This window comes from Alexandromys fortis, unplaced genomic scaffold (genome assembly GCF_014885135.2).
Source record: "Alexandromys fortis isolate MF-2015 unplaced genomic scaffold, M_Fortis_MF-2015_v1.1 scaffold_7, whole genome shotgun sequence".
Classification (NCBI taxonomy): domain Eukaryota; kingdom Metazoa; phylum Chordata; class Mammalia; order Rodentia; family Cricetidae; genus Alexandromys; species Alexandromys fortis.
Window position 1 is genome coordinate 1,674,174 of NW_026067920.1, and position 23,053 is coordinate 1,697,226.

General features: G+C 52.9%; 1 protein-coding gene across 1 annotated transcript in view; it reads left to right on the top strand.

The window, feature by feature from the left end:
• The window catches only part of Man2b2 (mannosidase alpha class 2B member 2), a 26,295-nt gene extending 4,319 nt beyond the window's left edge, over positions 1-21,976 (top strand). The window contains exons 4-19 of the mRNA XM_050140853.1: positions 2,210-2,382; positions 4,112-4,227; positions 6,415-6,592; positions 7,421-7,619; positions 9,544-9,734; positions 10,743-10,884; positions 11,954-12,087; positions 12,756-13,024; positions 13,817-14,008; positions 14,425-14,677; positions 15,042-15,152; positions 15,232-15,445; positions 18,258-18,374; positions 19,614-19,726; positions 20,853-20,970; positions 21,720-21,976. Of these exons, the coding sequence (XP_049996810.1) occupies positions 2,210-2,382; positions 4,112-4,227; positions 6,415-6,592; positions 7,421-7,619; positions 9,544-9,734; positions 10,743-10,884; positions 11,954-12,087; positions 12,756-13,024; positions 13,817-14,008; positions 14,425-14,677; positions 15,042-15,152; positions 15,232-15,445; positions 18,258-18,374; positions 19,614-19,726; positions 20,853-20,970; positions 21,720-21,814 (2,615 nt within the window). The 3' untranslated portion in view covers positions 21,815-21,976. The remainder of the gene's footprint in view (positions 1-2,209; positions 2,383-4,111; positions 4,228-6,414; positions 6,593-7,420; positions 7,620-9,543; positions 9,735-10,742; positions 10,885-11,953; positions 12,088-12,755; positions 13,025-13,816; positions 14,009-14,424; positions 14,678-15,041; positions 15,153-15,231; positions 15,446-18,257; positions 18,375-19,613; positions 19,727-20,852; positions 20,971-21,719) is intronic.
• The last annotated feature ends 1,077 nt before the right edge of the window (positions 21,977-23,053 follow it).

The following is a 23,053-nucleotide window of genomic DNA, read 5'->3' on the forward strand; positions in this document are numbered from 1 at the left end:
CCACCACCACCACCACCACCACCACCACCACCACCACCACCACCATCACCACCACCATCACCACCACCATCACCACCACCATCACTACCACCAGCACCACTATCACCATCACCACCATCTCGCCACCGTTCCCACTGGCAGACCATCACTACCCCTAGTTATAACCACACCACTGTGTCCCTTCTCCCTGCCGTCACCTCCAGCTGCGGTGATGTACTTGGCTCACACAGTCCTCACGGAGACTGAGATGCTCTGGGACTCTTAGTCTCATTCTGCACATGTGAAAACCGAGACCCCGGGGACTGGAGAGATGCTCAGTGGTTAAGAACAGTTGCTGTTCTTGCAGAGGATCTGGGTTCAGTTCCTAGACTCCACACCAGGAAGCTCACAGCTGTCTGTAACTCCAGCTCCTGGGCACCCAGTGCCTCTTCTGGTCTCTGTGGACACCTGCACTCATGTACACTTATCCACCTAGATACACATATTTTTTTTTCGTAAAATAAACCTTAAAAATAGAGTTGTAAAAACTGAGACCCAGTGAATGAAATAACTCTGCAAGGGCCGATAGCCAGTACTAGACTCGGGGCCCCGAGACAGCTGTAAGTTCCATGATCTCTGCACTCTGGCATGGGTCCAGCCGCCCTGGGAAAGCACAGAGGGATACCACAATGTACTGTAAAGGTCTTAGCACATTTCTTGTCTCCCTTTTGAAATAAGGGAGGAGATCTTCACTTGAGGCCCACCAAGCTTATTAACCCACGTGTTATCGACTGTCTTCATAATCCATGCTGCTGGAAGATAAACTTTAGCACATTAGAGCGGTAGGGTTGATCTGAACAAGCTGCACCAGGCAATCCAGGGCAACATTAATGGGATTGAAGGGAGACATGGGACGACTCCTTGGTGCTCCTGACTGAGTGCACTTCCTCTTCTTGTTGTTTGCACAGAGCTGGGCTTTGGGTTACACATGCGTATTCCCTGGGCCGTGGAAAAGTCATGGCCTCGTGACTTAGCCATCGTTGGTTGAGCTGGCTCTGTAGTCCTGTCAACTAGAAGATGAAATGTCTTGTGGAAGGCAGTTAGCACGCCTCTGACTCAGACTCACAGCGCCCTTCACCACAGACTGGTACTGTGCCCTGAGCAGTGAGGGCTCTGCCAGTATGGGAGTGGCCTAGGGAGTTTACCTGGCCCCAGCGTGCTGCCGTTGACCATGCAGCCCTGTGCTCCATCTGCCCTGTTTCCTACACATGCCAGCCTGCCCCGCTGGGAGAACAGTGCTAGTCCATGCCATCTGCCTGACCCTTACCCGCTCTTCACAGCTGACCCACCAGACCACAAGCATCCTCCATCCCTTTTGCCCTCCTTGATCATCCTTGTTCTCTGTGCCTCGACCTTGCTTATGGCTTACTACTCCACTTCCAACTCCTGGCACCACCTGGGTGTCAGTCAGAGTCCCAGGCTTAGGGGGTCACTGAGTCCTTGATAACACTCTTGCCTTGCAGACTACAAACCCATTGGGTAGCAGGAAGATAGCACTTGGGGCAAGGTTTGGGAGAGATAGTCAGTGGTTCATTCAACACATTGAGTTTCTTCTATAACTCTGAACCTAGTGACTGTTCCATTGTGGTAGCTTCTGGATGATGTCTGAGTAGACAAATGGCTGGATGAGTATGACCCAAAGTCCTTTGCTCTGTGACAAAACTACCCCCAAACTTAGCAACATCCAATAGCGAGCGTTTAGTATGCCCACTTTCTGGATGGGGAGCTCCAGGTCCCTTGGAGTTGCCTTCAGGGTGTCAGGCCCGGCTACATCATTGGAGACAGGAAGTTCATTCACCTAGTCCTGAGGGAAATGAGTCAGACACATGAGGTTCCTCTTACAGGAGGTCCCTAATGCCACCAGATCGATAGAGACCTCTAGGATGCTGTTGCTGGGGGCTGGGAAGTTATGTTTCAGTCTTGCAAGATTGAAGGTTCTGGAACTGAATGGTGGTATGTACAAATGTGCTGAAGCCCAGGAACTGTCCATCTGGAGACTCTTGGTGAATTGAATTCAGTGTGTTCCATTAAGAGTTAAGATCAAAACCCTGCTCTGCTGCCCTCCTGACCTGCTCAGCCTCAGAACTGACATGGTACCCAGAGAGCCAGGGTGAGTGTGGTGGGAAAGGCCACCCTGGCCAGCCCAGCTCTGTGACCACTGTCTTTGCAGAAGGACATGGCTTTCTTTATGAGACATTTGGGATCCGGCCACAGTTCTCCTGGCACGTGGACCCCTTTGGTGCATCAGCGACGACCCCAACCCTGTTTGCCCTGGCAGGCTTCAACGCCCATCTCATCTCCCGGATTGATTACAACCTCAAGGATGCCATGCAGGAAGCCCAGGTGTGTCCCATGCCGTACCTTCTGTCCCTCCTCCCACCTTCCTGCTCTTCACCGGGCAAAGACCTCCGGGCCTTTCCACCCTTTAGCTGGGCCTGGGCTAGCTCCTTCCTAGGGCTATCCATGGGGGTTGGAGCTGAGCTGCTTTCTGGAAATATGGATGAAGGCCTAGAGGGACAGGCAGAGAGCTCAGCTGGGGACATCACACACAAGCAGTTACAGTGGGTTGACTCGGGGCTAGGAAGGGCCGGGCCTGGTGTCAGCTGCATTCAGCCAGCACCCCCATCAATCCTGGACCTGCTTAGGAGGTGAGGTGTCAGTTGCACCTGAGTCTTGAGCAGAAGCCCTGTACCCTCAAACCTCTAGAGGCTGTAGGTGCTGGGTCAATGTACATGTGGAGTCATGGGGAAGGGCAGGCTGCTGTCCTAATGGCTGGGCTTGGGGTCTGCCCTAGCTTCTCTCCTTGGCATGCAGGTGGCCATTTTCTCCTCACATCCCCACTGTGGTGTGCTCTGTGTATGCCCCCACCCCATACTTTTCTTTAAACAGCCTTTCTTCTCCCTTTATCTCCTCTCCTTCCCCCTCTTTCCCCTCTTCCCCACTGCCTTCCCCTCCTCACCTCTCTTCCCTTTCCCCTCCCTATTCTTTCCCCTGGTCTGGTCTGTTCTGCTGGCGCTAGAAAACCACAGCTGGGACCACCTTGCAATGCTCAGCAAATGCTCTGCTACTGGGCTCCGCCCACCCCTTTCCATCCGGACACCAGTCCATCTGTGTTAAGATCCTTCTTCCTTTTAAGATCTATTTTATTTTTAATTACACGTGAGTGTACCTGTGTGGGGATTATGTGTAGAAAGGTCAGAGGGTCAAATGCCCTGGAACTGGAGTTACAGGCAGTTGTAGCTGACTGACATGGCTGCTGGGAATCAAATTCCAGTCCCTAAAAGAGCACCATCTGCTTGTAACCATAGAGTCATCTCTCCAGCCCCAGTTAGGAGCCTTCTGATGGCGTCGTGTTGACCTAGCCACTCCACGCAGAGTGCCATTGTGCTAACAGAGAGCGTATTTGTGCAGGGTGTGGGCAGAGTTACCCTGCCTTGCAGCGGGGAGAGCAAGGCTCCAGAGGGAAAAGGAGGGAAAGTGTCCCATGCAGGATTACCCAGGGAGCAGTGGGAGAGCTGGCCACTAAAGTTACACACAGGTAGCTGTGGGATGCAGGAACACTCGGTTGTCACCCACAAAGCACAGGCATTGAACCTGAGCTCACAGAAGTTGCTCATTTCAAGCGTGGGTGGCTCTAGAGTCCTGAGTGTAGCTTCCCCCCGTTTTTCACTCGGAAACCAGGTCATAGATGGGTCTGAGAGCTTGTCCAGCCTGTCTCATGCCACCTGCTGAGACTGGACTGCACAGTAGTGACCTCTCCGTGGCTGTGGGTATTCAAGCAGAACAGAGTGAGCTCCTCTGAGGCCTGCCTGGTGGAGCTGGCACTGAGGAGCAGGTGTTGGGGGGACACGTACAGCTCCAGCAGGCTGATCTCACAGCTACAGGTGGCCCTGGTAGTGCCTGCCTGAGAGAACCTTACAGAGGAGGTGACGGAAGGGAACCTTGTCCCCGGGCCTCTGAGACAGACTGAAAGTGTGGGCATTGCCATGGAGGTGCAAGGGGGTGGAGGGAAGAGAACCTGGGCACCAGTAAGCGTGACCCTTGCCCCTCTGCGGTTCTCCCTGGCTCGCAGGGTCTGCAGTTCGTGTGGCGTGGGTTCCCATCCCTGTTGGAGCAGCAGGAGATCTTCACTCACACCATGGACCACTATAGCTACTGCACCCCCTCACACATCTCCTTCTCTAACAGGTAGGTGCCCCTGTCTGCAGCTGCCCTGCCTGTCTGTGATGTCTGCTCCTGGGAACAACTGTGCAGGCCCTGAACCCTGTGGATCAGAAGCAGCTTTTTAGCAGTGTCCCCTCACAAGGTTTCCCAAGTCCAAGCCTCACAAACGTGAGGGTGCTGATAGGACCCCACTTTACTACTCTAAAGGCCAAGGGGGTTGACATCTCAGTAAGTAGAGATGGCTCCCAAAGTGCTATACCTAACATTGTCCCCTGGCTTCCACATGCGTGCACACACAGGTGTGTGCACATTTGCACACACACATATATAGGATGAAGGTTTTTTAAAAAAAATATTTATTTTTATGCATGAGTTTATGTGCAGCATGTGTGTGCAGTGCCCATGAAGGCCAGAAGATGGTGTTGGATCTCACCCCCCACCGCCTACCCCAGAACTGGAGTTAGCAGGCAGTTGTGAGCTTCCCAGTGTGGGTACTGAAAGCCAAACCTGGGTTCTCTGACAGAGCAGCTCTCGGCTGCTGAGCCCCCTCTCCTATCCCAAGGATGAGGTTTTGATATAACACTCCAGGGACATTGCACTTGGTCTTAGTGGGACCCTGCCTGCTCCAGGCCTCAGCCGTCCTCATCTGCAAGGTGAGAAAAATGAGCCAGCCGATATCCAGGAACCCCAGCACCAGGCCTCCTTTCTCACGGTTCCCTTCACAGTGCTGCAGCGCCTCTTCACCCTCCAGCTCTCCTTCCTGCTTCCTTGTGATTGTCCCTTGCCACAGTGACCAGCCGGCTCCCTGCCTCTGTCTATCTGGCCTGCAGAATGAGTTGAGTTCCAGGGAAAGGCACTGGGCCAGGGGTGATAAGAGACTTTTCAGATGTGGGGACATTATGGCTGGCCTGGCTTTGTGGGGTCAGCTGGAAAGTCAGTTGTTAGCCCAAGGTCCTCGCCCCTCTCAGGGATCAGCCACCATGTACAGGTGTCGGGAACAGAAAGGGGCAGGACCACAGCACAGAAATACCACGCTGTCTCATGGAATCAACTGTCAGGCGCCCTGGGCTGAGGAGGTCCCTGCCCTGACAACAGACAGCCTGGGCCCTGAAGTCTGGCAGGTCCAGGTTCAGACCCTTGTTCTGTCCTGTGCACCTGCAGGTCCTCGTGTGAGGTGCTCACCACCTGGGAGTGGAAAGTAAGCAGAGAGGAGACGGGAGCTTGCCATTCACCAGGCTGCTCTGCCAGGCACGATGCCTGGCTTTTATTGCCACAAATTGTTTCTGTTACTCCTCCCATTGCCTCATTGCTTACCAAGGAGAGACAGGGCTTGGCAAAGGTGGCCTGGCCCTGTGGGCAGGTGGCCCGGAATCTCATGACTGCCACCTAGTGCTGCATGGCATGAACAGAGGGGGCACTTCCTGAACTTCTCCAGAGCCTGGAGACCAGGAGAACCTGTTAGAGATAACCCTGTTGCTATAGAAACCTCTGATGTTTGCTCTCATCAGATTTCGGGGTTAGTCTTGAGAGGAGATTTTTTTTTATTGTTATTGTTTGATTGCTTGGGTGGTTCTGGTTTGGTGTGTGTGTGTTATGTGTGTTTCAGAATCATTATTTTCATTTTATGTGTCTGGGATGTTTTCCCTACATCTGTGTGTATGCACTAGTGCCTGCAGAGGACACTGGATCCCCGAAATTGGAGTCACAGGTGTTTGTGGGTCTCCATGTAGGTGCTGGGAACTGAACTCAGGTCCTCTGCAGGAGCTGGCTCGGGACTACGAATCCATGTTTTGTACTACTGAAAAGCCCCAGGTTTTTGTTTTCCTGATGCAGTTTCCCTCTGTAGCCCAGGCTAGCCTTGACCTTGTGTAAGCCTTTCTCTTCTGACCTGGTGAGCGCCAGGGTCACAGATATGAGCCATCACCTCAGCTTTAATTTTTATTTAACTGTATTACAATGTTTTTATCTTAACTCCTGATATTTGGGGCAGTTTTGTACCCAAGATGAATCTTTACCCTGGCCTCAGGCAAGCAAGGTGATGGCCTATAGGAGACAGGGCACAGGTGACCCTCGTCCAATCCCCATTCGTGGTGGGGAAGACAAGGCAGCTGGCTCCGTGTGGCCCTGAAGCGATATTCGCACGATCCTGCTGGCAAACCACACTCAGCTGAAGCCTCTGCATCAGTCTGCTGGGCGTCTATCCTCCCTCAGGTCTGGATTTTACTGGAATGGTGTAGCCGTCTTCCCGGAGCCGCCCCCAGATGGCATGTATCCCAACATGAGTGAGCCCGTCACCCCAGCCAACATCCACCTCTACGCTGAAGCCCTGGTGGCCAATGTTAAACAGAGGGCCGCGTGGTTCCGGACTCCCCATGTCCTCTGGCCCTGGGTATGGCATGCTCCACTTGGGTGTCCTTCATTGCAGCCTGGGTGTGGCCCTATGGCGGGAGCTGCCTGCTTGGAGGCAGACTCTAATCTAGCCTACCTCCACCTGGTTCTCAATGCTCCCTCCTTCCCTGCAGACCCCTTGGCCACACCCACCATTCCACCTTGCCCTGCCACCCCTCCAGGCTGATAGGTAACCTCCAGGCCATAGCAGCCTCTATTCCCACCACTCATATTGTTTGGGACCAAAGCCAGACTGACCTGCTCTGCTCTACCTGCCTCAGGTTGCTCCTCTGTGCTACGGGTTTACAGTGCTACCTGCCATGAGGCCCAGGAGAGGGGCATTCCTGGGGGACAGCCCCATACCACATCAGCATCACTAACCTTTATTAAGGCACATAGTATTTGTCTCATCCATCTAACTGGCACCTATAGACCCAAGAGGAAGGCATTTCTGAAATTCATTTTGCAACAGGGATCTGAGGCCCAGAGAGGTTATAGAATTGTCCTGAGGCTGCACAGCTACTTAGCAGAGTAAATAGAAAGGAATGGCATTCTCTATGGACCTGGTGGCCCACAGCCTGCCTTCCTAATCCATTGCTGCTTGTGGTCAGGATGCGTGAGTCAGGTCTACGCAATAATGATCACATTATCACAATTAGTCCTAGAGATGGTTACTCAGGGAAGGCCTGACCGCTCCAGGAGTGTTTCTGGTGTCCTTGTTGGCCAAGGAGGGTGAGTGGGCTGCGGGAACGGCAGTGATAAGGCTTCTTGCCTGGGCAAGGCCTCCGAAGGCTCTTAGAGATTCAGGCCATTGCTCTGTGTGCTGCAGGGATGTGACAAGCAGTTTTTCAATGCCTCGGTGCAGTTTGACAACATGGACCCCCTGCTGGAGTACATCAACAATCGCACGGCCCAGTACGGCGTCTCAGTGCGGTACGCCACACTGAGAGATTACTTCCAAGCCCTGCACGCCTTCAACATGACCTGGGCCACCCATGACCACCGTGACTTCCTTCCCTATTCTTCAGGTATGAGCCTCAGGAGGCTGAGGGGCAACTTGGTATCCAGAGTAGAGCTCTTCCTTCTAGCTCAGCGTGGGCTTGGGGGCAGAGGGGTGCCAGGCTGATTCCCTCCTGTTCTTCCCACCTCAACACCTGTCCAGTCACAGAGCCCACTCCTGGGAGTGCCCTTCTGCCCACTCTTCTACATGCTCCTCCCCTGGGCAGCTCCTGCTCGCACTGAGGCAGGCAGTCCAGTGCCACCTCTGGGTCTCAGCAACCACACTTTCTTCTTGCTCTATTCTGTCATTGCAAGGGATGCCATCTGTTTCCTACCTGTGTCCTCAGGCCTGGCCTGAGCAGGCTTCAGCACTCAGCCTCTGGTCCAGGCTGGAGGAAGTCTGGGACCCATCTAGCCTCACAGGAGAGACACTGATGGTGCCATTGTGTCCATGTGACCATCGAGAGCAGTGGCCATGACCCATCCCACCCCTGCTTTTGATGCTCCATGATATAGTGAAGGCACCCAGCTTCAAACCACCAGGCCAGTGCGCCCCTCCTGCTGGCAGCTACCGCAAACAGGCCCATCTCCTCTGTCTAGCTTCCAGCAGAGCGAGCATGTAGAAAGTACCTCGCCTACCCCATGGCCAGAGCCCTGCCTCAGAATAATCACAGAGATCACAGAGTAATGTTTTTTGTGTCTGTTGTGGGGCTGGGGTACAACTCAGTGGTAGAGCACTTGTCTAGCATGTAGAAGGTGTAAGCGCCATCCCTAATGCCAAAAACAAAATGCAAATCTCTTTGCTGCGTATGTCACTGCCTATGAGGGGCCCTATGGCCCTGCTATGCCTTTGCCCAGATGGAGAAGCCCACGCAACATGAGTAGGATGCTGACTGGCACACTTGAGCAGGACCACTCAGGAACCAGAGCAGTCATGGGAGCTTTGCCCAGCACACGCACACAAGCACCAGCTGATTGTTTCAGGGCCTGCGGAGGAAACAAGCTTGGATGGCATCTGCTGGCTGACCTTTTAGTACACATGATGAGGGCGCCTGAAGCAGGGCCTGCCCCTCCCCTGCCCATGCCATAGTGATACCTGTGAGCCCAACTCCCACTGGTTTCTTCAGTGAAGGAATAGGAGAGGAGACCTTTGTGAAGGTTCCTTCCCTTCTCCCTATTCCCTCCCTTCCAAATACACTGCACACACAGGCCTGGGTTGCCCTGCCCCCTTGGCTTTGCTGCTATAATTCTCAGGCCCCTTATTTCATGCAGTTTGCAGACATGGAGGGGATGGGGGCAGGAATGTGGGCACGGCCACAACAAAAGCAGGATGGTATGTGGTTTGTGAGACTAATTAGAGTCCAGGTGGGAGAGGTCTCACGTGGGCATCATTAGGGTCGTGGGAGTGGATATGTCATGTGTGCCTGGCTGAGTGGAGGTGGCCTGGTACAATACAGAAGTCAGTGTGTGGGTGGTGCCAGGCTTACAGCTTGGGCAACAGAGTTGCTGTGAATCCCTAACCTTCTGCCCACTCTCTTTGCTGGTGCTATTTGACTACCCACCTGTGGTCTTTCCTTGGGGCCCTGTGACCACTCAGCTGGAGTCTGGTCCTGGTTCTGGGAAAGACTAGGAAATAGAGGAAGCTAGACCTGGAAGAGGCAAGAAAACAAAAGTCACAAGAGTCTGCCTGAGACCTACCTTCTAAAAGGTGGCTGCCTCTGCTCTGGTTGCAGCGCCTACCTTGTCCCCAGTCTGCCCAGCCTAGCCTGATGTTCCCATCAAGCCTCAGGTCCTGCCTAGAAACCCTAGGTCCTGGTCTCTCTGGGTGAGCACAGATCTTGGTGCATGCTTCCCTAGGTGACCAGGCAGCCCTAGCACCCTTCGCTGTTCCCAGGTCCACACTCAGCACCGTGGGCTAGATGCTCAGCCTCACTGCATGTACTTACCTCCCAGAACCACAGCAGGCCTGGACCGGCTTCTACACATCCCGCAGCACCCTGAAGGGGTTAGCAAGGCAAGCCAGTAGCATGCTGTATGCCGGGGAGTCCATGTTCACACGCTACATGTGGCCAGAGCCCCATGGGACTGTGGACCCTATGTGGGCCCTGCAGCAGCTCCAACAGCTTCGCTGGGCTGTATCTGAGGTAAAGTCCCTGGAAGGCCTCAGCGAGACTGGATCCTCTCAGGTGTGGTATGTGTCTCCCCATGACTAGCAGCTCCACTGTACGGAGAGAAAACTGCAGTCTCCTCTGGTCTCAAGGCTGGTACAGTGTGCAACTGGGCCACAGCCGGACCCAGGGTCTCAAGGCACTGAGGGAGTGGCTTTCTTAAGCTTCAGTGCTGACTTTACGAAGAATGGAGAGTGGAATAGCATTGGTATCCTGCACAGATCCAAATCTCAGCCCAGCCTATGGCCTCAGGCTCAGGACTCTCCCTCCCTGGGCCCCAGTTCTTATCTCTACACTCACCCCACAGGATGGCGTGGCGATGGAATGACATGGCGGCCATCTCTGCCTGCCTCCCTCCCCTGTACTCATGGGGAAGTGGAGACACAAGAAGTCTTGTCATTTATCATCCCTACAGAGTCAGGCAGGCCATTTTTTTTTCACCGTTGGCTGTACAGTTTATTTAAACCAAACATGATAACACAGAGAGGAGACTGAGGTGGCAGATGCCCAGACTTTGTGGGGTTACAGATGCCAAACAGCTGTATGAGTCTTCGGACCCACAAATCAGGCAGGCCATTTTACAGACGCCTGGAGGCAAATCTCCAGGAGATGTGCTGGGAAGAAGCAGGTCGGCCTTCCTGGGTGTCAGATCAGTGGAATGTGTGGTTTCTGACGGGGAATCGCAGTCTCTTGCTCGGCAAAAGGGGAGGGTCCGTTCTCCCTGGTGCAGTGGGAGCATCACACCCTACAGTGCACACGTGGGAAAATAATAATGGACAGAGGGGAAGCTGGGGCTCTGCCAGGAGCACTCAGGCAGGGTATTTCCATGAGGTCAGGGAAAGCTGGGCCAGTTCTTTAGCCTCTTGTCTCAGTTTCCTGTCTATAGGATGGGAGGGATGCTTGCCTGCTCCCATGGTATTCTGGAGAGCAGGTACCTCCCAAGACCAAGTTTGACAGCTTCTTTCTTGACTCTGATGGCAACAGGTTCAGCACCACGACGCCATCACAGGCACTGAGTCCCCCAAGGTGAGCAACATGTACATGGAACATCTCAGAATGGGGATTCTGGGCGTACGCAAGCTTATGGCCTCCATTGCCCTGGACAGGCCCCCAGTGTCTGACACAGGTAAGCCAGGCCCCTGCAGGGATGCAGTGGCTTTGTCTTGAAAAGAATCTGAGGCCAGGAGTAGTAGCACATACATACCTATAATCCCAGCACTAGGGAGGCAGAGACAGGTGGCTCTCTGTAAGTTCGAAGGTTTAGCCTGGTCTTCATACCAAGTTCCAGGATATCCAGAACTGTATAATAGAGAGGCCCTGGGGCAGGGGTGGATACCAGACCCTCACATGAGCCTAAGGCCCTGTAATCCCAGTACCATGGAGTGATCCTGCCAGCTGGTTCAGCGCTTTGGACCTCTTTCCTCATCCTGGAATCCAGGATGAACTGCTGGCTCAGCTGGACTGAGCAAGGACTACTAATGAGTTCTGAGAGCTTTCTGAGTCTAGAATGTTCCCCGTGGGCATTTAATGCCACTAGCTAGGATGAGGAAGAGCCACAGTTCGAACCCGCCACACTGTGCTCTGCCTACATTCTCTGGCCCAGCCCTGCCTGGTCCCTGCTCTCCCTCTCCAGCCCAGGCAACCGTGGCCCAGCCCCTTTGTCCATCAAGTGTCACATGTGTAGAGTGACCCGTCATACAACATCATGAGCACTTTGCCCTGCCCTTCCATCTCTCTGTGTGTGACCCAATCCGGCCTGTAGGTTCTGCCCAGGGCTAGCACAGGAGACACAAGTCTGATAGGAGCGACAGTTGGAGAAAGAGAAGAACCTGGGTTGTGGCATCAGTGCTAGGTGGGGAGCTAAGGTGGGCATGAGCACATAGGTAGGCTTCCCCGAGCAGGGAGTAGGTCGAAAAGAACCAGAGTGGATAGGTAGAGGGGGCAGCAAGGCCCAGGAGGGAGTTTGGAGACTGAGCAGTGTGTTTAAGAATCACCACCTAAGAGATGGGACAGAAAGGGAGGCAGACCCACATCACAACAGCCTCCTGTGCTGACTGGGGCACTCAGAGCCTTGGAGTCGTGCCTAACCCTCCAGGGGCTCTGGAAGGCCAGGTCTTGCCTACCTCACTTTCCCTCTTACCCGGGAGTTCCCGAAAGCATCAGGGGCTCTCAAGTGACATCTGTTCTCTCTGTAGACAAAGGGCCTGTGGGATACTTTGCTTCTGTGTACAACCCACTGGCCTGGAAGATCACCACCATTGTCACCCTGACTGTTGCTTTCCCCAATGTAAGCGTCACCGATGAGTTGGGCCACCCAGTGTCAGCACAGGTATGGGAGAGAAGTTCTGCTGGAGGGAGTTTGCTGTCTGCCACTTGGTAACCTTGTGCATTCTGCCTGTGCAAAGGCTCTGGGCATCTTAAAGAGGCACTTAAAAGATTAATTTGTTTATCTTATAATATATATATATATATATATATATATATATATATATATGTTGTTCTGTCTGCAAGAATGCCTGCAGGCCAGAAGAGGGCGCCAAATCTTATTACAGATGGTTGTGAGCCACCATGTAGTTTCTGGGAATTGAACTCAGGACCTCTGGAAGAGCAGCCAGTGCTCTTAACTACTGAGCCATCTCTCCAGCCCTGAAAAAGGAACTTTAGCAGAGATGCCAATGTTGGGGTGGGACCTAGGCTGCGTTCCTGAGACATTCAGTATGGGTCACATAGTCTGCTTTCCACCCTTCCCTCTGCCAGGACGCGGAAGGGCAAGACGTGCGGAGGAGAAGTGAGTGGAAGGAAGGGCCCCAGAGGGTTGTCAGGCCTGGGGGTTGTCTCAGAGAGCAAAACCAAAGCTGGTGAAGATGTCATGGGAATCTTTCCAGGAGGTGGAAGGACACCACTGCATGGGCGGATGGTGACCTCCCGTTCCGGGAGTGTGAGGCGGGGCTTACGGGGTGACTGAGAAGACTTCCTTTCCATGCTGCTGGCTTGCAGATTCAGAACTCTACAAAGGACCCTTCGGCCTATGACCTGCTTATCCTGGCCACCATCCCAGGCCTCAGCTACCGGCACTACAAAGTCAGGCGCACCCGTGGGGACCAGGCAGATACCCACGCCGCCCCCATGGCCAGCACCCTCAAGTATAGTCTCAAGCTGAGGAACCAGACTAGCCAGGGAGGCAGGTTCCTGGTGCCTGTGACCAACGACTGCTATACTTTGCTGTTCGACCAGGAAACCAACATGTTACATAGTATTCAGGAGAGGTAAGTTGAGGCCAGCACTGCCTCTGAAGTGTGCTCACCTTCCTGAGGGAAGGACTAGGTGAGAGCATAGCAAGACCACTTCCTGCTCTTGTGTTCCTTAAGAGGAGAACCTGGACCACTGCACAAAGGCCACGCCAACCATCTCATTCCAGAGTCCTGACCCATAGACAAAGGGGGCCTAGGGGACCCCATGAGTGGTGCTCATGGGGTCCACCTCTCAACTACAGAAACTAAGTTGCTGTTCCCGAAATAGTTTTGCTGTTTAAGCACAAAGGGCCACACAAAGGGCCTTTAAACCCTTTACTCCCACTCACTGCCCCTCATTTGTCCATCTGTCCGCTGAGCCAGCCAGCCACTAACCATGCATCTGTGTATACATACTAATAACTAGGATTCTGCCCACCCATGTTTGTTCACCCATTCATCCACACCTCTGGGGATCAGGGGACTTTAAGGCATGAAGTATCTCTGGCCTGTGACACAGGGATGGCTCGGGTCGGCAATGACAAAACTCCACTCTTGGCGCTAGTATGGCTCCTGGACCAATAGCAGACTGAATAGCAGTCTGGGAATAGTGCTCCCTGATGGCAGCCTGCATGTCACCTCCCTCTTGTGACTTCACCTGATAGTCCTTGGCTATGCGTGGGACCAGAGATTTTCCCTGAAGCATCTGGTAACTTCTTCGGGCTCTTCCAGGGCATTTTCTTCACTTCTGATCCCTGGCCACAGCCCTGCTGCAGAGGAATGATCTTGTTGATAATAACACCAACTGTTCTCCCCTCACCCCTGCAGACAGAGCAACCACACAGTGCTCATGACGCAAGAGTTCCTGGAGTACCATGCCAACGGAGATGTGAAGCAGGGCCCCATTTCAGACAATTACCTGTTTGCGCCAAATGATACCGCTAAGCCTGCCTGGGAAGCAGTGGGGATGGAGATGGTGGTGGGCCAGCTGGCAACGGACATAAGGCAGTACTTCTACAGGTGCTTCCCCTGGGAGGGCCCACAGCCCCTGCAAGGTTCAGGAGTGGGTGGGTCACTGTGCCTAGGGGACAGCTGATGTCTGCCTGTCCGTGCACTTGGCCATGACTCTGGCCCATGGCTAATCAGTGATAACTGGATGAGAGATCTGCTCTCTTCTGCCTGTGGTTCTCAGGTATGCTGAGAAGTCATTTTGTTGCTACCTGAGTCAAAGCGTGGGAGAGGGGCTTTTGTTACTCCACGAATGATCCAGGGCTTGCACAAATCTCCACAGGGTCCATAGTCCTCCCTCTGAGTTACTGTGTCCAGAACTGCCCATGTCCACCTGCATATAGCTGCCTCCTGGCACCTGGATTCCTGTATGAGGGAAGGAGCCTCAGCCAGGCCCCACAGCACTCTCTTCTGTGCCCCGTTCCTAGGAATATAACAGACCAGGATTACATCTATGCAATCCACTCTCGTCTGGCCCATGTGCATCCGAGCCCCTCTGGGGAACTGCTCTGCCAACGGATAGAGCAGCAGTACCACGTGGGTCCCCTGGAGCTGAACCGTGAGGCCATCCTGAGGACCAGCAGTGACCTAAACAGCCAGCAAATCCTCTACTCTGACAACAATGGCTACCAGATGCAGCAGAGGCCCTACAAGGCTTTCAAGAGCAACCCTATCGCCCGGGTATGCATGCAGCAGCTCCGTGCTGTGCCCCAGTGTGTTTTTCCTGGCCCTGTTACGCACCTATTCATAGCAATAGAGGCTTCTTGGGAAAGCTGTTTCAAAGGCCCTGGCCAGCATCCTGCCCTGTGGGCTCTGCACCTTGACAATGCCGGTTCTGAGACCTGTCTGTTTCCTTGTTTCCTCTTGGCTTTGTCAGGGGTCATTCTTGATGCCCTGTGTGTTGAGCAGGGGCCTAGAGTCCCATCAGTCAGCCTACAAGGCTAGAAAGCAGCAGACTGGATGCTGTGCCACTGTGTCTAGGGAACAGTTGGTGTCTGCCTGACCCTGTACTGAAGCTGCCACTGGGTGGCACTTGCGTCTGCAGAATTACTACCCCATGGTACAGTCAGCCTTCATCGAAGATGACAAGAGCAGGCTGGTGCTGCTGGCAGAGCGAGCACATGGTGTCTCCAGTCAAGAGAGTGGTCAGGTGGAGGTAAGAGAGGCCTGGTTGCCCTCCCATGGGCCCAACAGCGTGGCCAGGGGCACGGAAGGACCTCAGATGATTTCTGCAGGTAATGCTCCATCGGCGGCTTTGGAACAACCTGGCCTGGGACCTGAACTACAACCTCACGCTAAATGACACCTCCGTTGTGCACTCAGAGCTCTGGCTTCTGCTGGGGTCGAAACCCATCGCTACTGCCCTGCGCCCACGGAGTGGGGTGGCGCTGCAGCACAGGCCTGCCGTGCTGTTCAGAGAGCTAACTGATGAAGAGGCCCTCATTCACGGTGAGCATCACTGCTACCTAGGATGCACCACCTGGGTGGTGGCCTCTAAGGTTGCTGGGCAGCATCGCAAGGGCCCTCAGAGTCTGAGTGTTGACAGTGGCTCCCTTAAGCTCACTCTGCTAGTCCGTGCAGAGCTGAGACTCACACCTGTTCCACTCTCTCTCCTCCCTCAGTCTCCTGCAGCTCCTTCCCTGCTGTCTTTTTCTTCCTTAGCATCACGCCCTTTAAAGACCCACCGAATCAGGGTGGGATGTCAGTTATTTTTTCTGCTGTGTGGTACTCCATTGTGTAAATGTACCACATTTTCCTTATCCAGTCTTCGGTCGAGGGGCATTTAGGTGGTTTCCAGGTTCTGGCTAGGACAAACAATGCTGCTATGAACATAGTTGATCACATGTCCTTGTGGCACGATTGAGCATCCTTTGGATATATACCCAAAAGTGGTATTACTGGGTCTTGAGGAAGGCTGTTTCCTAATTTTTCTGAGAAATCGCCACACTGACATCCAAAGGGGCTGTACCAGCTTGCATTCCCACCAGCAATGCAGAAGTGTTTCCTTTTCCCCACAACCTCTCCAGCATAAGTTGCCATCAGTGTTTTTGATCTTGGCCATTCTCACAGGTGTAAGATGGAATCTGAGTAGTTTTGATTTGCATTTCTCTGATGACTAAGGATGTTGAACATTTTAGATTCTGTTGAGAGTTCTCTGTTTAGGTCTGTACTCCATTTTGTTTTTATTGGATTATGTGATCTTTTGATGACCAATATCTTGAGTTCTTTGTATATTTGGGAGATCAGACCTCTGTCTGATGTGGGGTTAGTGAAGATCTTTTACCATTCTGTAGGCTGCTGTTTTGTCTTGCTGACTGTGTCCTTTGCTTTACAGAAGCTTTTCAGTTTCAGGAGGTCCCATTTATTAATTGTTTCTCTCAGTGTCTGTGCTGCTGGGGTTATATTTAGGAAGTGGTCTCTTGTGCCAATGCGTTCAAGTGTACTTCCCACTTTCTCTTCTATAAGGTTCAGTGTGGCTGGCTTTAAGTTGAGGTCTTTGATCCACTTGGACTTGAGTTTTGTGCATGGTGATAGATATGGGTCTGTTTTCATTCTTCTGCATGTTGACATCCAGTTGTGCTGGTGCTGCATTTTTAAAGGGCTCTGCAGCACAGCTTCTGCAGGCTCGAGGGCCTGGAGAGAAGGTGGCTCTGTGTGCTTCCTGCCTGCTCGCAGAAGTTTGCGTGAGAATGCTTGGTCTTTCAGGAAGAATCCTTCCCAGGCATCAGGAAGAAGGCAAGCGGCTGACACTCATGCAAGAAATGCCTCCTCTGTGTAGTGTGTAAGGTGCAGTGTCTGTCCTGTGGGAGTTCTTGGGCTGACTGAGAATGGTTGTGGAGCACTTATTCAGAGAATATTTGTTTGGAGCATGCTACCAAGCGCCTGAAACCTTATGTTTGAGAGAGCATGAGTCAGTCTCTCTCTCTCTCTCTCTCTCTCTCTCTCTCTCTCTCTCTCTCTCTCTCTCTCTCTCTCTCAAAATCCCTGAGGGCCACAGGAGAATTTACTGCAGAGCTGTACTTGAGCTCATGACCTGGAACCCCACAGGCCATCTCTCCTCTCACCTGAGCTGTCTGCCTCCTCCTCCTCCTCCCCTTTCCCTTCTCCTCCCCCTTTTCTCTTCACCTTTCCTCCTCCTCCCTCTGGTACAGGGCTAGACAACTCCTTGGCTTCTCCCAGAGAACAGCTGTAAATCAGATGCCTGTTTCTGTCAAAGAATTCCTGAGAGCCGGGGGGTGGTGACGCACGCCTTTAATCCCAGCACTCGGGAGGCAGAGGCAGGTGGATCTCTGTGAGTTCGAGGCCAGCCTGGTCTACAAGAGCTAGTTCCAGGATCGGCACCAAAGCTACAGAGAAACCCTGTCTCGTAAAACCAAAAAAAAAAAAAAAAATTCCTGAGATAACCAAGTTAAGAGCAAGGAGGTTTTCTTTTAGCTCTCAGGTTCATGGGCTTCACTCTGTGGTCACTTGTCTCTGTTGCTTTTTGGCGGCACGGTACATCATGGTGGGGAATACAGGGCACAAACCTGTTCATCTCTGACAGCTGAAAAGCAAAGAGGGAGAGGAAGGGCCTGGAGTCCTAGTGACCTAACTTCCTCCCAGAAGCCTCACCTTCAAACATTCTACCACCCCAGTAGCCCACAGTCTGGGCACAAAGCTTTTAGCACGTGGGAAACAGAAGATCCAAACCTCACAGCATGCAAAAGGAGCTGAGACTTTGGCTTTCTAGACTGGACTGATCCTATTGGTTCCACCTGAGTCAGGTGACCCAGGCCTAGGCCAGTCCTTGTGTCTTGGAAATGATGAGAAGGGAGCTGCACCTGTTGAAAGTCAGCGTGGAAGGAGCAGGTCAGAGGGGGACCGGTAGGTGGCGAAGACAGGGGCAAGGGACCCTCTGGATTCAGAATAGAAAGCAGGCTTGTGTAGGCTTGTGTGTGGGCGTGAGTAAATGTGTCCCTCTCTGGGGCTTAGTCTCCTCTGGAGTCTGAAGTGACCAGATGGCAAGTTAACGTCCCTTCATGTCTTAAGCTGCGTAAACTCAGCAGCTGGATGTGGAGAGAGCAGCCTGGGGGCAGGACATACCTGGGGACGGGACAGGGTAGAACAGGGGGCTGAGACCGAATTGTCAGGATCATTGTGCTGTGGGTTGCATAAGGTCGGGTGGTACAGGACTGGAAGGGGCAGAGGCTTTCACGTGGAAAGCTGAGTGTCTAAGGGAGTTGGTTCCGAAGCCCCTCCTCACTGTCTGTCTGCCTTGCAGGACCCAAGAACCCCCAGGCTGTGGCATTACCCCCCAACCTGCACTTGCAGATCCTCAGCATTCCCGGCTGGAACTACAGCAGGAACCATGCCCAGCAACTGAAGAACCTTCGGAGAGGTGAGGCAGCCCACCAGGGTGACTCCTCCCCTAGTCTACCAGGTCCCAGTCCCCTCATCTGGCACCTGCAGAGGGGTGGAGTCAATCAGCTATCTGGGGCAGGGTGGTCCCATCCTCTGGCCCCCAGCCCAGGACCAGTCACAGCACTCTGCAAGATAGATGCCGTGCAGTCCCCGGACAGTGGTCCGCATGCTGCCCAGTCCTCAGGGCTGCTTCATGCTGGTATCTGTGTTAGTCAAAACCTTTTCATCTCGTGACAGAACACCTGAGACAGTTCACTCAGGCAGACAGAGCTGATTTAGCACACAGCCCTGGAGACTTCAGCCCCTCACAGCAGGCAACAGGTGTCAGAGCAGCAGCCCAGTGCATGTGGGAGAGAGAGACAGAGACAGAGAGATAGACACAGGGAGAGAGAGAGAGAGAGAGAGAGAGAGAGAGAGAGAGAGAGAGAGAGAGAGAGAGAGAGAGAGAGAGAGAGACAGAGAGAGCTCTACATTCTCCTCGTTTTTCCTTTCCTTTTGTATTCCACATGGGCCTCTATGGGAAGATGGCGGCATTCAGGGTAGGACTTCCCACCTAGGTTGATCCTCTTGCTCGGAGGACACGGAGAATGTGCTATGCCAATCTCCTAGGTGTCTCTTAATCCAGTCAAGCTGTCAATCAAGATCAACCATCATGCGCTTCTTCCAGACAGTCCTCCTGCAGCCCCTAAGTTTCCACTTACCCGCAGAACTGAGACAGCCTGACTGCCTATCAGGAGTTTCATTGATTCACTCAGAAGATACCCCTTCAGGGTGCCAGGTCCCCAGTGTCTGAGCTCCTTAGATGGTGGTGACAATGAGAAGGGAAGCAGGCATCAGGGGTAACACCCACTAGGAATCAACACATCTCTTGTGCTTACTTTGTTTGCACAAGCCTTGTGGTCACACTCCAGAGAGGGCAGTGAGGAACTAGAGGACTTGTGGACAGGCCCAAAGATGGCCACTATAGGAATGAGGACGCTCGCTTCAGCCCCTGAATATGCGAGAGGTCCAGGGTTGGCACAGCCCCATTTGGATCCTGCCTCTGCTGCCTGTGAGCCAGGTGACCATGGGCAAATGACCGCTGGTCCAAGTGGCAGCTGCTGTCCCTGCAGGGAGGCTGAGATGTGGAATGGAGTCTAGACTATAAAGTGCCAGATCAAGACTGTAGCTTTGAGCTTGCTTGATGGGGTCCTCACTGCCATGTCCATCCCCACAGGCCCCCAGAAGAAGCCCCAGGTCAACCTCCAGCGTGTGCTGCTTCGCCTGCACCACCTGTACGAAGCAGGGGAGGACCCAACGCTGTCTCAGCCTGCGGCAGTGGACCTCAAGGTATGGCTACCCCACCCCAGACCAGTCAGGCCTCTAAGAACACTACTGTACTCCTGGGGAAGCAACTCTGTCTGAAGTCCCATCCCGAGCTACAGCTTCGCCAGAGGACTACTGGGCATGTTCACAGATGAGGCTGGACTCCCATCAGGCCACGTCTGGTTCTTCCATGTTTAATTTTGTACCTTTTGAGGGGTAGGATATGTGGCTTACATGTGTGGCTCTGTGAATTAGGGAGCAGAGCTCAATGTCAGGGAACCATCCTTTCATTTCTCTACCTTATATTATTATTATCTTTTGAGAGAGGGTTCCTCCGTAGCTTTAGAGCCTGTCCTGAAACTCACTTTGTAGACCAGGCTGGCCTCGAACTCACAGAAACCCACCTGTCTCTACTTCCCAAGAACTAGAATTAAAGGCATGTGCCACCACCGTCTGGCTGCTCTATCTTATTTTTTAGACAGGGTCTCCCACTGGACCTGGAGCTCACTAGGTAGCTGAACTAACCATTGAGCTCTAGGGAACCTCTTGTCTCTCTGCCTTCATCCCCTTCACTGGGGTTACAGATAAAACAGGCACTTTGCCCCCCACCCAGCCACTTCCTCCGTCCATTGCAGAACCTTTCAAATAACATGGAAATCATTTGTGTCGTCAGAAAACCAACCAGTTCTCCCTGAACTTTCTAGCAAAGGAAACTTAGCGTCAGAGAATTGAAGGTCTGTGTTCATGTGCACACGCTGATCAAGCTCCTCCAATCTTCTGGGGCTCAGTTTCCCTACCTGCAAAGCTGGGAAGGTACCAGTTCTTGGCTCTGAAGAGCGCACAGAGGCTTGGGGGCAATGGTGTGGGCACAGTGCCTGCTGTCTCTGCAGGCTTCCAGGTACCTGCCCATCTAGGTGTCTGTCCCCACGTGGGCTTGTTCATCTGGCAGGTCTTCTAGGGAGGCACACACCACCAGTCTTAGTTTCCTTAAACTCTGAACAGGTTGGCAACCTGCCCTTCCAGAGGAAATGAGGCAGTTGTATGAGGCACCGAGTCACTGTTGATGGCCACCCCTCTGTTTGGGTTAAATGAGCTCCATGGATCTGGGACATCAACAGTCTCCACCCCTGCTTTTGATTCTACCCTACAGGTAGCCCTTCAAGGACTAGGGTCCGTAGTAGCTGTGGAGGAACGCTCACTCACAGGGACCTGGGACAAGCAGATGCTGCAGCGCTGGCACTGGAGGACAAAGACTGGCCACCTAAGAGGTTTGGGACCCCTGCCAGGCTGTAGAACCACACAGACCTGCTATGTGCTGGGTGGCCTTGTGTGGCTACTTTCCTTCTCTGAATCTTTAGCCTTTGCTACTTATCAGATTAGGTTAATAATAGCTTTGTCTCTGTCCCCTCCTGCCAGGCTCCACGCAGGGTGTGTGTATGTGTGTGAGTGTATGTGTGTGCATGTATGTGTGTGCATGTGTGTGTGCGTGTGTGTGTATATGTGCATGTGTGTGCGTGTATGTGTGTGCGTGTATGTGTGTGCATGTATGTGTGTGCGTGTATGTGTGTATATGTGCATTGTGTGTGTGTATGTGCATATGTGTGTGCGTGTGTGTCTGTCTGTCTGTCTGTGTGTCTAAGTAGGAGAGTCGAGGGTATTTCAGTCATACAGGGAGGGAACAGTCCCATAAAGAAGCTCCCTGCCAAAGCTGGAGCCCAAGCCCCAGCAGGACTTGACTAGAACAGTAAGGTAAGGGTAGATTTTTCAGATGGTCCCACTCAGCCCTTAGATGTTCAGTGCAGCCCCACAGGGAAAGCAGACTGGTGGGCAGTACACTGCCCTTCAGTGTAGCCCCAGGAAAAGCTAAATGGTAAAGCCTACTTTAACAGGAATCCTAGGAGGAGGGGTGAGCCAAAGGCATTGCCACAAGGGAGCCATAGCAGACTGTAGAAAGCCGCTGTGGTGCAAGGGGAGTCCAGGAGGAAGAGCCAAACAGACTCTTCCTTGTCCTCCCCAGGCCACCCCACCTCCCTACCCGAGTCACCAGGAGACGCCATCATCACTGTGTACCCCAAGGAAATCCGGACCTTCTTCATTTACTTCCAGCGGTAACCAACACAGTAGGCCCAGGACCATGGAACTGAAATCCTTGCCCTGCCCCAGATGAACCTCAGAGGGAAGAGAAAGCTGCTCACCCAACAGCTGTGTGGCAGAAAGCAGCCGCGTGGGGGCAGGGGTCTCTCATATTTTATTAATAAAATAGTAAGGTCTGGGCTCTTCCTTCCCATGTTCAAGTCAGCCCTTCCCTCCCTTCACATGAATGACTCCTCCCTCCCTCTCTCCCTCCTTCCCTTCCCCCTTCCTCTGCCTCTCCCTCCCTCCTTCCCTACCCCTCCCTCTCTCCCTCAGTTTTTGAAAAGAGCCTTTATTTTTGAAAAGTTAAGGTAAACGAATTGTAGAAACTGAAAGACAACAAGAGTAGGATCAGCCAACCACACAGCTCCCAGCAGATCTTCAGGCCCTGTATCCAAATGTGGCATGTCACAGTATGTGCCTGTCACTCTTCCCATACCTCTACTGATCCAAAACCCCATTATGTGGATATTTTGATGACCGAGAATACACTTCACTAACTCAAAGTATTTTATAGAAAAAAAAATCTGGCCTTGGAGCTTATGTGCAGCAAAAGTTCCAGATGTTGTACTGGAGAAGTGGGATTAGCCTCGTGCTCTTCTTAGACACAGGGTACAGGGAGTGATGTTATTCAGAGTGACCAGTATCATGTTCATACTGTTAGCAATGCCTCTGCAGGGGTACCCACCTGTAATCTTAGCACCGGAGACATTGACAGAGGACTGTGAGTCCCAGGCTGGCCTGAGCTACATAGTGAAAGTCTTGTCTTTAAAAAGAGGGGGTGGGGCTGGGGATGACAGTTGATAGAGTATTTGCGTAGTATCCACAGACCCTGAGTTTAATCCCCAGTACTGCAAAACCTAGGTGTGGCTGTGCACACTTGTAATCCTAGTACTTGGGAGATGGAGGCAGGGATCAAGAGCACAAGTCATCCTGAGCTACCTAGCAAGTTCCAGGCCAGCCTCCAGCCTGGAATTCATGAGACCCTTCCTCAAAACACACACACACACATGTTATTAGTACTAGTGAGAAGGTGTATTGCACCAAATTGCCTCAAGCATCTCTATAGTGCAGCCAAGAGTGGTTCTTGAGGCTGGATTTGAGTTGCTCAGCGAGGCTCATCCCTAGCACCATCCACCCCTCCAGAACAGTTGATCTAATTCCATCTTTCCTGGGTACTCTGTTCTACCTTCTGCCAACTACTGAACAAATCCTGAC